Source organism: Gorilla gorilla, chromosome 1 (genome assembly GCF_029281585.2).
Source record: "Gorilla gorilla gorilla isolate KB3781 chromosome 1, NHGRI_mGorGor1-v2.1_pri, whole genome shotgun sequence".
NCBI classification, from domain to species: domain Eukaryota; kingdom Metazoa; phylum Chordata; class Mammalia; order Primates; family Hominidae; genus Gorilla; species Gorilla gorilla.
Window position 1 is genome coordinate 33,818,319 of NC_073224.2, and position 17,271 is coordinate 33,835,589.

At 38.9% G+C, this 17,271-nt stretch overlaps 2 protein-coding genes across 3 annotated transcripts in view; both read right to left on the minus strand.

Annotated features, from left to right (window-relative positions):
* Nucleotides 1-17,271, minus strand: part of RAB3GAP2 (RAB3 GTPase activating non-catalytic protein subunit 2) — a 121,646-nt gene that overhangs the window by 103,700 nt on the left and 675 nt on the right. The window lies entirely within an intron of this gene.
* On the minus strand, nt 8,526-15,560 carry LOC109028275 (aurora kinase A-like). The gene is given in 3 exon segments (XM_055367713.2): nt 8,526-12,280; nt 12,283-13,368; nt 15,513-15,560. Coding segments are annotated over 3 exon segments (1,314 nt in total). The 3' UTR covers nt 8,526-12,100.

Below are 17,271 nucleotides of genomic sequence, written 5' to 3' on the forward strand. Positions count from 1 at the left end.
CACAGAGAACCATGAGTTTTACATACTATAGCTGGGATCGCTGGCAAGGCAGGAAATCTGTCTGTATATATCCCTAGGAAGGGGGCTGATTCCAGGGAGCCAAGCAGCATCGTTTTGTGGGCCCCACTTCCACGGCACCTCACAAGTTAAGACCCACTGGCTTGGAATCCCAGCCAGCCAATGGTGGCAGATTGGAATCTCCCTGAGATGGGTCCAAGTTCCCAGAGGCGGAGGGGTGGCTACCATCTTTGTGGTTCGGTAGACTCAGGCACTCCAGCCTGCTGGCTGTGGAGAATAGACGGTTTACGAGGAAGGTTCCCCAACAATACAGAACAGCTGCCTTGTCAGATTGTGACCAGACTGCTTCTTGGGGTGGGACCCTGATCCTATTCCTCCTCACTGGGTGGGACCTCCCAACAGGGGTCTCCAGCCACCTCCTACAGGTACATGCGGGCCAGCAACAGGTCAGTACTCCACCAGAATGCAGCTTCCAGAGGAAGGAGCTGGCTGCCATCTTTGCTGTTTTGTGGCCTTCACTGGTGATACCTCCAGGTACAGGAGAAACTGAGGCAACTGGGGTCTGGAGCAGATCCCCAGTAAACTGCAGCAACCCTATGGTGGAGTGGCCAGACTGTTAAAAGAAAACCAGAAAACAACAACAACAACATGAACAAAAAAGACCCCACAAAAACCTCATTCAGAGGTCAGCAACCTCAAAGACTGAACATAGATAGGCCCCAAAGATGAGAAAGAATCAATACAAAAGCACTGAAAACTCAAAAAGTCAGAGTTCCTCTTCTCTAAATGACTGCAACACCCCTCCAGCAAGGGCACAGAACCAGGCTGAGGTGGAGATGGCTGAATTGACAGAAGTCGGCTTCAGAAGGTGGATAACAACAAACTTTGGTGAGCTAAAGGAGCATGTTGTAACCCAATGCAAAGAAGCTAAGAATCATGATCAAACAATACAGGAACTGATAGCCAGAACAGCCAGTTTAGAGAGGAAGATAACTGACCTGATGGAGCTGAAAAATACAACATGAGAAGATCACAATACAATCACAAGTATCAATAGCAGAACAGACCAAGTGGAGGAAAGAATCTCAGACCTTGAAGACTATCTTTCTGAAATAAGACAGTCAGACAAGAATAGAGGGAAAGAAAATGAAAAGGAATGAACAAAACCTCTGGAAAATATGGATCACATAAAGAGACCAAATCTATGACTGATTGGGGTACCTGAAAGAGATGGAGAGAACAGAACCAAGTTGGAAAACATAGTTCAGGATATCATCCAGGAGAACTTCCCCAATCTAGCAAGACAGGCCAACATTCAAACTCAGGAAATGCAAAGAGCCTCAGGAAGATACTCCTCAAGAAGATCAACCCCAAGACACATAATCATCAGATTCTCCAAGGTCAAAATGAAAGAAAAAATGTTAAGGACAGCCAGAGAGAAAGGCCAGGTCACCTACAAAGGGAAACCCATTAGACTAATAGCAAATCTCTCAACTGGGGGCCAATGTTCAACATTCTTAAAGAAAAGAATTTCCAGGCCAGAATTTCATACCTGGCTAAGCTAAGCTTCATAGATGAAGGAGAAATAAGATCCTTTTCCGATAGGCAAATGCTGAAGAAATTTGTCACCACCAGGCCTGCTTTGCAAGAGCTCCTGACGGAAGCACTAAATATGAAAATAAAAAACCATTACCAACAACTATGAAAACACAGTGAAGTACACAGACCAGTAACACTATGAAGCAACCATATAAACAAGTCTGCAAAATAACCAGCTAGCATCATGATGACAGGATCAAATTCACACATAACGATACTAACCTTAAATGTAAATGGGCTAAATGCCCCAATTAAAAGACATAGAATGTCAAGCTGGATAAAGAGCCAAAACCCTCAAGGACCCACCTCACATGCAAAGACACATAGGCTCAAAATAAAAGGATGGAGGAAAATTTACCAAGCAAATGGAAAAAAGAATAAAAGCAGGGGTTGCAATCCTAGTTTCTGACAAAACAGACTTACAAAACAGACTTTATGCCAACAAAGATTTAAAAAGACAAAGAAGGGCATTACATAATGGTAAAGGGTTCAATTCAAAAAGAAGAGTTAACTATCTTAAATATATATGCACCCAATACAGGAGCACTGAGATTCACAAAGCAAGTGCTTAGAGACCTACAAAGAGACTTAGACTCCCACACAATAGTAGTGGGAGATTTTAACACCAACTGACAACATTAGATCATGGAGACAGAAAATTAACAAAGATATTCAGGACCTGAACTCAGCTCTAAAACAAGTGGACCTGATAGATATCTACAGAAATCTCCACCCAAATTCAACTGCATATGCATTCTTCTCACCACCACATGACACTTACTCTAAAATTGATCACATAATCAGAAGTAAAACACTCCTCAGCAAATGCAAAAGAACTGAAATAACAGTCTCTCAGACCACAGAACAATCAAATTAGAATTCAAGATTAAGAAATTCACTCAAAAGGCTGGGCGTCGTGGCTCATGCCTGTAATCCCAGCATTTTGGGAGGCTGAGGTGGGCAGATCACGAGGTCAGGAGATCAAGACCATCCTGGCTAACATGGTGAAACCATGTCTCTACTAAAAATACAAAAAATTAGCCAGGCGTGGTGGCACGTGCCTGTAGTCCCAGCTACTTGGGAGGCTGAGGCAGGAGAATCACTTGAACCTGGGAGGCGGAGGTTGCAGTGAGTGAAGATCATGCCTGGGTGACAGAGCAAGACTCCATCTCAAAAAAAAAAAAAAAAAAAAAAACAAAAGAAAGAAAGAAAGAAAGAAATTCACTCAAAACCACACAACCAGAAGGAAATTGAACAACCTGCTCCTGAATGACTTTTGGGTAAACAATGAAATTAAAGCAGAAATCAAAAAGATCTTTGAATCTAATGAGAACAAAGAGACACTGTACCAGAATCTCTGAGATGCAGCTAAAACAGTGTTAAGAGGGAAACTTACAGCACTAAATGCTCACATCAAAAAGCTAGAAGGATCTCGACTTAACAACCTAACATCTCAAGTAAAAAGAACTAGAGAACCAAGAGTAAATAAACCCCAAAGCTTGCAGAAGGCAAGAAATAACCAAGATCAGAGCTGAACTGAAGGAGATAGAGGCACAAAAAGCCCTTCAAAAAAAAATCAATGTATTCAGGAGCTGGTTTTTAAAAAAAAAATCAATAAAATAGATAGAACTCTAGCTAGACTAATAAAGAAGAAAAGAAAGAAGAATCAAATAAACACAATATGAAATGATAAGGGGAATATCACCACTGACCCCATAGAAATACAAACAACCCTCAGAGAATACTATAAACACCTCTGTGTTTATAAACACAGAGAAATAAGGTAGAAAATCTAGAACAAATGGATAAATTCCTAGACACATACATCCTCCCAAGACTCAACCAGGAAGAAAATGAATCTCTGAACAGACCAATAATCAGTTCTGAAATTGTAATAAATACCCTACCAACCAAAAAGAAAGCCCAGGACAAGATGGATTCACAGTGGAATTCTTCCAGAGGTACAAAGAAGAGCTGGTACCATTTCTACTGAAACTATTCCAAAAAATTGAAAAGGAGGGACTCCTCCCTCATTCTATGAGACCAGCATCATCTTGATACCAAAACCCGGCAGAGATACAACAAAAGAAAAAAACTTCAGGCCAATATTCCTGATGAACATCAATGTAAAAATCCTCAATAAAATATTGGCAAATTGAATCCAGCATCACCTCAAAATGCTTATCTACCACAATCAAGGTGGCTTCATCCCCAGGATGCAAGGTTGGTTCAACATATTCAAATCAATAAATGTGATTTATCACATAAACAGAACTAAAGACAAAAAACCACATGAATACCTCAATAGATGCAGAAAAGGCCTTTGATAAAATTCAACATCCCTTCATGTTAAAAACTCTCAATAAACTAGGTATTGAAGGAACATACCTCAAAATAGTAAGAGCCTTGTATGACAAACCCACAGCCAATATCATACTGAATGGGCAAAAGCTGGAAGCATTTTCCTTGAAAACCAGCACAAGACAAGGATGCCCTCTCTCACCACTCTCATTCAACATAGTATTGGAAGTTCTGGCTAGGGCAATCAGGCAAGAGAAAGAAATAAAGCGTTCTCAAACAGGAAGAGAGGAGTCAAATTGTCTCTGTTTGCAGAGGGTATGATCCTATATCTAGAAAACCCCATCATCTCAGCCCAAAGGCTTCTTAAGCTGATAAGCAACTTCAGCAAAGTCTCAGGATACAAAATCAATGTGCAAAAAATCACAAGCATTCCTATACACTACGACAGACAGGCAGCCAAATTATGAATGAACTCCCATTCATGACTGCTACAAAAAGAATAAAATACCTAGGAACAGAGCTAACAAGGGAAGTGAAGGACCTCTTCAAGGAGAACTACAAACCATTGCTCAAAATCAGAGAGGACACAAATAAATGGAAAAACATTCCATGCTCATGGATAGGAAGAATCAATATCATGAAAATGGTCATACTGCCCAAGGTAATTTATGGATTCAATGCTATTCCCATTAAATTACCACTGACATTCTTCACAGAATTAGAAAAAAAAATTATTTTGAAATTCATATGGAACCAAATAAGAGCCCAAATAGCCAAGACAATTCTAAGCAAAAAGAACATAGCTGGAGGCATCACACTACCTTATTTCGAACTATACTGCAAGCTATAGTAACCAAAACAGCATGGTACTGGTAGAAGAACAGACACATACACCAATGGAACAGAACAGAGAACTCAGAAATAAGGCCCTTACCTACAATCATGTGATCTTCGACAAATTTGACAAAAACAAGTAATGGGGGAAGGACTCCTTATTTAATAAATTTAATAAATGGGACTACTGCCTAGCCATATGCAGATCATCAAAACTGGACCCCTTCCTTACAACATATACAAAATTTAACCCAAGATGGATTAAAGACTTAAAGGTAAAACCCAAAACTATAAAAACCCTAGAAGAAAATCTAGCAATACCATTCAGGACATAGGCATGGGCAAAGATTTCATGATGAAAATGCCAAAAGCAATTGCAACAAAAGCAAAAATTGACAAATGGGATCTAATTAAACAAAAGAGCTTCTGCACAGCAAAAGAAACTATTGTCAGAGTGAACTGATAATCTACAGGAGAAAATTTTTGCAATCTATCCATCTGACAAAAGTCTAATATCCAGAGTCTACAAGGAACTTAAACAAATTTACAAGAAAAAACAAGCAACCACATTATAAACTGGGCAAAGGATATGAACAGACACTTCTCAAAAGAAGACATACATGCAGCCAAAAAACATATTGAAAAAAAGCTCAATATCACTAATCATTACAGAAATGCAAATCAAAACCACAATGAGACACCATCTTATGCCAGTCAGAATGACTATTGTTAAAAGGTCGAAAAACAACAGATTCTAACAAGGTTGCAGAGAAAAAGGAATGCTTTTACACTGTTGGTGGGAGTGTAAATTAGTTCAACCATTGTGGAAGACAGTGTGGTGATTCCTCAAAGACGTAGAGGCAGAAATACCTTTTGGCCCAGCAATCCCATTACTGGGTATATACCCAAAGGAATATAAATAATTCTTTTATAAAGATACATGCCCACATATGTTCACTGCAGCACTATTCACAATACAATAGTAAAGACATAAAATCAACCTAAATGCCCATCAATGATAGACTGGATAAGGAAAAATGTGGTATATATACACCATGGAATACTATGCAGCCATAAAAAGAAACAAGATTACATCCTTTGCAGGGACATGGATGGAGTTGGAGGCCATTATCCTCAGCAAACTAATGCGGGAACAGAAAAACAGACACCACATGTTCTGACTTATAAGTGGGAGCTGAATGATGAGAACACATGGACACATGGGGGAGAACAAAACACACTGGGGCCTGTTGGGGTGGTGGGGGGAGGGAGAACATCAGGAAGAATAGCTAATGGATGCTGGGCTTAATACCTGGGTGATGGGGTGATCTGTGCAGCAAACCACCATGGCACACATTTACATATATAACAAACCTGCACATCCTGCACATGCATCCCTGAACTTAAAAGTTGAAGAAGAAGAAGAAGAAAGTCTTACTAAGGCAATACTTCCAATAGAACTTTCTGTAATCATGGAAGTATTCTGTATCTGTGCTGCTCAATATGGTAGCCACTAGCAACATATGGCTTGAACACTTCAAATGTAGCCACTGTGACTGAGGAACTGAATTTTTAAAAATTTAATTACTATTGATTTCAACTTAAATGTAAATAGCCATATGTGGCTAGTGGCTACCATGTTAGACAGCACAGTACTGAGGTTTTAACGTCTGAAAGGTAGAGTATGAGTAGCCAGGTGGTGGTTTTTATGTCTGATTTTATATACCTTAAAAAAAAGCGGGGGCAATGTGGTAAGTAATGTCTACTCTCTTGACCTGATGAGATTCTCTCTTCTGGGGAACTTATATGTGAGATTTAGACTCACATTGTACAAAGAAAAGTAATCTATGTTCAAGGGACCATTTCTGGTCTCTTTTTTAAAGGCAAGATATGGTCACAGCAGATACCTAGGAGTTTCAAGAATTCTTCTCTATGAGGAAGGTTCAACAACTTACTCTTCATTCAAGGTCTCAATAGTCCCAAATTGTATTAAGCATAGTACTCATTCAAAAATACTTGTCATACTTCCAGGACCGTCACTGTGTATACTATAAAATAACCTCTTAGGAAAACCATGCTAAGGAAAAGATAATCTCCTCTTTTGGAATACTGCAATAGCCTCCTAACTGGTCACTCCACTTCCACTTTACCCATCACTCCCATCCATTCTTCTCTTTGCTGACAAAGAAATGTCTCTAAAATATTTGTCTGGCTATCCTATTTCTCAGCTCAAATTCTAATAGTCTCAAACTCCACTGCCATTGCTATTACCTTAGTTCTGCCTTTATGGGCTCTAACTTGGACTTCTACAACTATCTATCTAATGGTCACCTGCCTCTAGCTTTGAACTGCCCAATCTATTCTCTTTACAGCTACCAAATATATCTGTTTAAAACTCAAATCTTAAAATATTTTTGCTACACTTTTACTTAAAACCATCAATGGCTACCCTCTGCCCATAGCAGAGATTCTTAGTATGCTGTAAATGGGTTACAGGTGAGCCAAGATATTGATCCTTTTAGCAGTAAAAGCAGTCAGGTAGGGCCTGGAACTATTGGAACTTATGTCACTTTCCATCATAAACAGCTTTGTCGCGTTTTTAAATAGTCTATTTATTATTAATCTAATTGATTGACATTTTGTATTTTGGTTAAAAAAAAACACACAGGCCAGGCTCGGTGGCTCACACCTGTAATCCCAGCACTTTGGGAGGCCAAGGCGGGCAGATCACGAGGTCAGGAGATCGAGACCATCCTGGCTAACACGGTAAAACCCCATCTCTACTAAAAATACAAAAAAAAAAAAAAAATTAGCCAGGCATGGTGGCAGGCACCTGTAGTCCCAGCTACTCGAGAGGCTGAGGGAGGAGAATGGCGTGAACCCGGGAGGTGGAGCTTGCAGTAAGCCGAGATCGCACCACTGCACTCCAGCCTGGGCGACAGAGCAAGACTCTGTCTCAAGAAAAAACAAACAAACAAAAAAACACAAAATTTATCATCTTAACCATTTCTAAGTGGACAGTTCAGTAGTGTTACGTGTACTCACACTGTTGTGAAAAAAAAAGATCTCCAGAACTTCATCTTGCAAATCTGAAACTCTGTATCATTAAACAATTCCCGTTCTCCCTTTCCTCAGCCTCTGGTAACCACCATTCTACTTTTTGTTTCTATAAATGACTACTTTAGCTTCCTCATGTAAGTGGAATCATATAGTAGTTGTCTTTTTGTGACTGGAATATTTCACTTAGCATAATTTAACAAGGTTCATTCATGTTATAGCATGTGACATTTCCTTGATTTTAATGGCTAAACAGTATTCCATTGTGTGTATAATACCACATTTTGTTTATCCATTCATCCATCGATGGGCATTTGGGTTGTTTCCACCTCTTGGCTACTGTGAACTGTCTATGAACATGGGTGTGCAAACATCTCTTCAAGACCCTGCTTTCAATTCTTCTGTATATACACCTTGAAGTGATATTGCTGGATCATATAAATTTTTTAAAATTTTTTGAGGAACTCTTATTTTTTCCATAGTGGCTGTACCATCTTATCATCCCACCAACAGTGCACAAAAGTTTATAATTCTCCACATCCTCACCATATCTTGATACTTTTTTTTTTATAGTAGCCATTTCTAATAGGTGTAACATATCATTATGTCTTGGTTTGCATCACTCTGATGATTAGTGATGTTGAGCATCTTTTCATATTCTTTTTGGTCATCTGTATATCATCCTTGAAGAAATGTCTACTTAAGTCCTTTGCTCATTTTAAATAGGGTTGATTTTTTGTTGTTGTTATTGAGTTGCAGGAATTCTTTATATATTCTGGATATTAATCCCGTATCAGATACATGATTTGCAAATATTTTCTCCCATTTTGAAAACTGCCTTTTCACACTGTTGATTGTGTCCTTTGATGCACAAAGTTTTTAAGCTTAGTGTAGCCCCATTTGTCCACTTCTGCTTCTGCTGCCTATGCTTTTGGTGTCATATCCAAAAGCATGCAAGTCCAATGTCATGAAGCTTTTCTCCTATGTTTTCTTCTAAAGTTTTACAGTGTTAGGTGCTGCATTTAGGTCTTTAATCTATTTAATTTTTGTATATGGTATAAGATAAGGATTCAATTTCATTCTTTTGCATATGGATAGCCACTTCCTCTAACATCATATGTTGAAGAAGCTGACTTTTCCCCCAAAGAATGCTCTTGGCACACTTGCTGAAAATCATCTTGACCATATATGTGAGGGTTTACTTATCAGCTATCTATTCCATTCCATTGGTTTGTTTGTCTTTATGCCAGTATCATACAGTTTGGGTTATTACAGCTTTGCAATATGCTTTGAAATCAGAAAGTGTGAATCTTCTAACTTTTTTCTTCTTTTCCAAAATTGTTTTAGCTGTTTGGGGTCCATATCTCACTTTTCTTATGTACGCTATTATGCCAACAAAAAAAAGAAAAGACAAGACTGGGAATCACTGAGTCTTACAGGAGAATGGCCTTCAAATTTTTTGTTCATATATGCCCCAAAAGAATTTTTTAGTATGTATCTCTTGCAAAAAATATGTAATTTCTGTTATACTATAAACATGTACATTTAAACATAAAACTATTATTACTTTTTAAAACTTAGTGGATTCTAAACACTATAGGGAAATGATACCCACCAACATCCATTAAAAAAAAATGCTGACCTTCTCAACAGCTTTTACAAGTCCTTTATTCTCCTTGAATACTTATTTCTATTCTACTTCCTCCACAGAATGCTATTCTAATAAACACAGATTTTTTATTATTATCAGTACAAAACTTTCTCTGCAAAAAAGGATATGAATTAAGAAAACATTTTCCTGTAAGACTCTTAAGTATTAACATTTTTCTTCTTGCTTGAGTTATTACAATTATTATATGTAAATAAGTGAGGAAAACAACATAAATATATCATAAATCTTGATAATTAAACAAAAAGTAAAATTTGGAAAACTAATAATAAAACGAATGGAGGAATTTACAACACTTTGATTAAAGGGGAGGTTTTTTTTACACCTTGAAGCAACTTACTATAATAAGACTACAAACGTGTCAGAGATAAAGTGGGAGAAGGCAGGGTGAGAAAGTAGGCACTTTCACAGGTACATGTGGAAAATGATTTACTTAAAATCATCTGTTCCCAAGCAACCTTTTATAAATTTCCATGATCCCAAGGTACTCTTACTTCAATCTAAAGACCCTGCTACTGAATAAAATCTAAACTCCTTCACCAACCTCTTCAATTTCACCTCTTAACACATCCCACCCTCCCACCACAATTTACTGTTTGCAGCTTTCTGAATCCCATACTGTTTCACATCTGTTGTCTATTTTCTCTCCATCTGATGGACATCTTTAAACTATTAATGTGAAAATATCACCTCCTATATGAATACTTTCTGGGTTTCCTGTATAGACTAGACCAACACTCCTTCATTCTCCCCCATCATGTGCCATATCATAGCATAACACCTCTAACAATCGTTTCACATACATGTCTTCTTTTATTAGCTGAAAATTGCTTGCGGGACTTATTTTATTTATCTTTAAACTCATTTTGTGCTTAGAACATAGTAGATGCTCAATAAATACTACCTGAATGAAGAAACTGAAGAACACTCAAATCTCAATTTCCTCACTGGTAAAATTTTATCTGTATGATCCTCTTCCAATTTTAAAGAAACCCAGTAACTCTATATATTTTCTGAAATCTCTATAAATGTTCTATTTTCAGATTATTTTCTCTCCTAGTATGATCTCAAACCAGAGAAAATATTTTTACTACATATAAAAAATAGAGTATTTTTTATCATTTGTGATAGCCCATTATGCAAGGTGATTCTATGATTTTAGGTTATCCTAAATAAAGCACATTTTTCTCAGAGATTGCTTAAAAACATGAATTGATTATTTCAACATAATTCCCTACATGCTTTATATTCTGGTTGGTAAAAGAGGCAAGAAGGAAAACTATTCTACATTTTTAGTATGTCAACAAGAAATTATTTTACTATTAGGTAAATCAAGAAATCCACAATATTATAATACCCAAATTATCTCCAACTATTCTGGCTCTCCCTCTCTATTCATGTATTTATTTATTTATGTATTTATTTATATTTTTGCCCAACTCAACTGTAAATTTCAGAAAGTTCTGGTCTAGGCATTGGAAATTATGTCACTGTAGGTTAAATGGGGACCCATAAAGTGGGGACCTATACTCCACACATCCCTGCAACTTCAAAGTAATAAACCAGGAAGAGTGGCTCATGCCTATAATTCTAGCACTTTGAGAGTCCAGGTGGGAGGATCACTTAAGCCCAGGAGTTCAAGACCAGCTTGGGCAACACAGCAAGACCCTATCTCAACAAAAACCAAAAAAATTATCTGGGCATGGTGCTGCATACTTGTAGTCCTAGCAACACAGGAGACTGAGGTGGGAGGATCCCTTGAATCCAGGAGTTTTAAGGCTGCAGTGAGCTATGATCATGCCACTGCACTCTGGCCTGGGTGACAGAGTGAGGCCCTGTCTCTAAAAAACAAAAACAAAACAAACAAAAAAGCCACAAAGCAGTAAGATCATACTTCATGTCTTAAGTAGATAGTATTTACTTTATAAAAACAAAATTTAACAGTTGTCATTAATGTAAACATTGGGAAAGGGTAGGGTTCAGCATCTTGTAAAGCTACAGAGGACAGTCTTCTTTTGTAATTAAATATACAAAGTAACATAAAGTCATACTTTGATAATTCAAATATAGAAGAGAGTGGTATCACTATATCTCTAGCAGCTGTCCACAGTAAAATAAAAGTACTTTTTTTTTCTGTACAAATATCTTTATTTTCCTACTTAAAAAGAATCACATACTTAGTCCAACAGCTTTACCAGGCTTGGCCAACCCAATAAGCTACACACTCACTCACGTACTTGGAAGGTTATTGGACAGCTCCTTAACCGATCGAGTCAGGACAAAGTGGTCACTTTCCCCATAGCCAGACTCTGGATTTGCCTCCTGGGAGGACACCATGGCTGGCACAGACAGATGGGGTGGCTGCAGTCGAATCTTGCCTCCAGATTATGAACCAGTATAAGTAGCACAATTCTCGTGGCTACTTTCACTGCAGAGTGTCATGTTTATTGATGTGGAGCTTTCTGAGTAGGGAGGTTAAGGCACACCTGCTCAGTAAAACAAATATTTCTTGTAGTGTTCTAGATTGAGGGCAGCAGTCAATGGTAAAATAAATTTCGGTAGCATGTTCCTGAGAGGTTATACAGCAGCCCTGGCTCAAGGATTTCTCCCCCTGCACGATTCCTAAGAATACTTGCTAGTTGATTCTTTGTTTTGGCAATTTGATGGTTTTGATGAATTTGCTGTGATCCAGGGGTATTCAAGTACTTCTCTGAGCACTGGCCTCTGGCTGGGATCATGCTTCAACAGTCTTGAAATGAGGTCCCTGGCTCCCTCTGTTACAAAGTCAGGGAATGTGAATTCTCAACCCGTGATATTCTTTTGTAGGTCTCTTGGTATGTATTTGCCTCAAAAGGAGGCTTCCCATCTAAAAATTCACAGCAAAGAACTCCAAGGCTCCAGAGATCCACGTTCTCATCATGCATCCGACCTTCAATCATTTCGGGGGGCAGGTAGTCCAGGGTGCCACAGAAAGCGGTCCTCCTGGAAGATGGAGCATGTTCTGACCACCCAAAATTTGCAATTTCAAGCTCTCCAGCTGATCCAAGAAGTAAGTTCTCTGGCTTAATGTCTCTATGAATAACTGGTTTTGAATGACAGTAAGACAGGGCACTTGCCAATTCTGTGATATAAGTAGCAGTTCTCTGCTCATCAAACTTTGAAAGTTTCTGAAGTTCTGTATTGACTGTTTCAAGTGGTGTATATTCCAGAATTAGGTAGACTCTGGTGGCATCATGGAAATAACCATACAGTCTGATTATATTAGGATGTTGGAGGTGGGACTGTATTTCTACTTCTCTTCTGAGTTGATGCTCCACTCCTGCTTTCTCCAGCTGAGCTTTAAATAACACTTTAAGAGCCAGAATAAACTTGCTTTGTTTTTCTCTTGCCAAATAAACATTACCAAACTTTCCTTTACCCAGAGGGCGACCAATTTCAAGGTCTTCCAAAGCCCATTGCCTCTTTTTTGATTCTTCATTTTTCTGTTTTGATGCCAGTTCCTCCTCAGGATTATTTTCAGGTGCCGACAGCGGGGACTGCTTGCTCTTTTGGGTGTTATTCAGTGGCCTGGAGGCAGGATGAGGTACACTGGTTGCCTGCAATTGCTTCTGCTTCTGATTCTGAACTGGCTTGTGCCTGGAGACAAGCTTTTGTGCTTGCAAAGGAACACGCTGGGAAGAATTTGAAGGACACAAGACCCACTGAGCCTGGCCACTATTTGCAGGTAATGGATTCTGACAAGGAAATTGCTGAGTCACGAGAACATGTTTTGGACCTCCAACTGGAGTTGTAGCCTTAACAGGCCCTGAAATGCAGTTTTCTTCAGATTGGTCCGTGATGCCTATGACCCAAGGACCTGAGTCTTCCAAGAGCTCAGCCCAATAAAAGCACTTTTAAATCAACTGATACACCTCTATAATTCACAAGTAATTGAGGTGTTTTATGTTTTTACATATCCTCTAGAGATGAGCTGGGTTAAGAAATTACAACTATATCAGCTAAAAAAATTTAAGATGATCTCATGATTTCTGCTTCCCAATAAACATTTATAACATTAATAAATAAAGTGAAGAAAAGCAAAGGCAAATACCATCAGCAGTTTAAGTCAGGTCCTATTTACCTGCTCTGCTAATGTCATTTTTTTCTCTGTAAAATTTCACTGTACAAAAGTTTACGTTCAAAACTCTTTATATTACGGCTTGGCCTAGCCTATCTTAAAAGTGCTCAGCACACTTACATTAGCTTATAGTTGGGCAAAATCTTCTAACACAAAGTCTATTTTATCATGAAGGGTTGAAAATATCTCATGTAATTTCTTGAATACAGTACTTCTTGAATACCGTAGAGTACAGTCTCTCATATTTGCTGCTGCTACCCACCATCACAAAAGAGTATCTTACCCATTGTATCACTAGCTCTGGAAAAGATCAAAGTGCAAAATTTGAAGTATGGTTTCTACAAAGTACACATTGCTTTCACATTACTGTAAAGCTAAAAAATTGGAAGCCAAACCATCATAAGTCTGAGATCATCTGTATAGGTTTTACAAAGGGGCTCACTGGTGAAGAGGTCCATTCTGTTCATTTTCTACATGAATTGATCATAGCCACAATATCAACATACATAAACTCAAGAATTTGATTTAGAAGAGAAATACATTAAACCATATTTATAAATCTATAGGTATAGTGCAAATTAATCTAGATGTTTGGGGTGTATTTATACCCCCAACTGCCTATGTAACTTGGACAAGTATTCAATCTGTATGTACCTGAGTTTTAGCACCTATAACTGTGCCATACTATATTATAGGCATTAGCCACTTTGGCTACTTAAATTTAAATTAATCAAAATTAACTTGAATTTTAAAAATTCCGTTCCTCAGTTGCACTGGCCACATTTCACAGGCTCAATAACCACATGTGCCTAGAGGTTACCATACTGGACAGTAGAAATATAATGATGAAAATAAACAGGATGATATGATTGAGAATAACAAGTGGGAACAAGGGGGTTGTATTGACTACTTTAGATCTAGATCAGGTGGTCAGAAAAGGCTGCCCTGAGTTGACATTTGAGCTGAGACTTGAATGACAAGATGCAACTAGCATGCAAAGATCTGCAAAAAGCATCCAAGGCATAGACAACAGTGAGGGCAGAAACCTCAGCCACAAATGTGGTTGGCTGGTTTAACAACAAAAAAGAGTGTCTGAAGCATAAGAAATAAGGGGAGAGGTGTATAAGGTCCAAGAAATGGCAGGAAGCAGAGTCTCAAGGGCCTTATACACCATTTAAGAACTTTGGATTTTACGTTAAGTGCAATCAAAAACCATAGAGGGTTATTAAAAGGGCAATGTTAGGCTGGGTGTGGTGGCTCTTGACTGTAATCCCAGCACTTTGGGAGGCCAAGGCAGGTGGATCGCAAGGTCAGGAGTTCAAGACCAGCCTGCCTGGCCAACATAGTGAAACCCCATCTCTACTAAAAATACAAACATTAGCCGGGCATGGTGGCGCATGCCTGTAGTCCCAGCTACTCAGGAGGCTGAGGCAGAAGAATTACTTGAACCCAGGAGGTGGAGGTTGTAGTAAGCCGAGATCATGCCACTGCACTCCAGCTTGGGCAACAGAGTGAGACTTCATCTCAAAAAAAAAGGCAATGTTGTGATCTAAATTATTCAAAGCTCACTGTAACTACTGTTGAGAATTATTACGGGAAACCAAGAGCAAAAGCAGGAAGAATTGCTAGAAGAAGACACATATCATATCATAGCCCAGGTTGAGAAAAGATGGTGGCCTGGACTAGGAGAGCGGTAGAGGGATAAAGAAAATCTGTTCCTTTTTTCTACATTCCCTATCTACAACCCTGCATCTGCTATCCTTCACAGCCAAGCTCCTTGAAATAGTATATTTCACTTTTTAACCCCTTATCCTATAACTATGCTTTCTGCCTCCACTATCCTACTGAAACTGTCCTAAGGTCCAAGTTACCTCCACCTTCCCAAAACCAATAAGCATTTTTCTATCCTTTTCTTACCTGACCCCCGCTGCATTTGCAAAACTGCTGACCATTCCCCACCTTCATCAAGTTCTCGCCTTCCTCAGCTCTGAGGGCCTTACTCTCACATGATTTTCCTCTTTCTTTACTCCTTCTCAGTCTTCTTCCCAGTAACCTCTACTTGACTTTTAAACACCAGTGCTCCTCTAAGCTTACAGCTTTAGTACTCAGTGCATTTCACAACATACATAATCCTTGAGACTGAACTGACACTTTTTGCTGTCAGCTCCCCAATTAATATCTCTGGCCCAGTACTCCCTACTGTTTAGACTATCTATATCTGGTGTTCAACCAGATGTCCTTACTTGGACATACCGTAAACATTTAAAATGCAAAAGGTTGAAAATCTGTATCCTTCATTCTCTTATTACATATACTTGCCCAAACCACAAGCCAAAGACTTACTAAACTCCCCCTCACTTACTAGTTACAACGCCCATCACCAGACCTTCACAAGGTCCTGCAGATTCTAACTCCTTAACGTCTTTCTAATCTAGTCCTTCATCTTCATCCTACTAAGGTTCTTAATTCAAGCTCACATAATTTCTTGCTTGGATTACTGGAAGAGCTTCCCAATCCATTTCCCTTCTTCCAATCTCTCCTCCACTTTGCTACCAGAGCACATTACAGGTCTTCAACAAATGTTGTTGATTACATTAAGTACAAATCTGACAATGTCATTTCTCTACTTAAACTTTCAGAGAAACGCCACAACTTTCACAAGGCTTCTCACGGTCTAGCTCCTTATTACTATTACTGCCTCATTGCCCCAACTCTTCCTCTCCCATCCTCCTCTCCAGCCATTCAGCTTTTCTTAGTTCTCTAAATACCATGCCATTTCAGGCCTCCCTTCCTCTGCACATGCTATTACTGCTCCTTTACTCCTCTAACTAGTACTTCAAAGGTAGGCTTAAGTATCACCACTTCAAGAAAATGCCTCATGTATATCTCAGTCACACTGAATGGAAGTTAATGATTTGTCTGTAAACCAGAAGTTCCTACAGCAGGGTCCACCAACCTTATTTGGTTTGTAGCACCAATGACTGGCACAAAGTATGCAATCATTCACAGATGGGTTCGATTTGATATCTTCTAAATTTTCTAAAAAAGGGAGAGGAGCTTAGTGGGCTTTATATCACCATTCCGGTATAGCACAAAGTGAGAGCGCTGTACTACAAAGCCAAATGTGCTTCATGTTGGAAATGCAAAAACAAAACAAAATAAAATAAAACACAAGGCACACCCTTTCAAAAGATGAAATGTATGAAATTCTGAAAGCCTATGTAGTATCTAATAAACCAGCCTTGGAACTTTATACTACTTGGGGAAAGGCTTATTAAACACTTTGATGATAAAAATAGGTGGAAGGCTTCTCATCCCAATAAAGCAAATTAACCTTTCTTGGCTATGTCACTGTAATTTTAGTTCCTAATGTAGATTCTCGTTCACTTCCTGACAGGTTATTTTCCTTCTTTGAGAGAGTCTTACCTCAAGAGTCACTCATTTGTCAGCCATTTGTTCTCAAAATCTGAATGGGGGAAACGCAAATGAAAGAAGGGAGAGTGTGGGGGGATGATCAACACTTTTGGAATGGGAGGTGGCAGAAGGCCACAGTCTCCGGGATGGAAGAGAGTGGGAGCTGGGGCAATACCGGAGTGGAGCGCTGACATGTGGCAAGGAACGGGGAGGATGCGATCACGGAGCAGGCAACATGAAACAGGGAACGATCCCAGGCTGA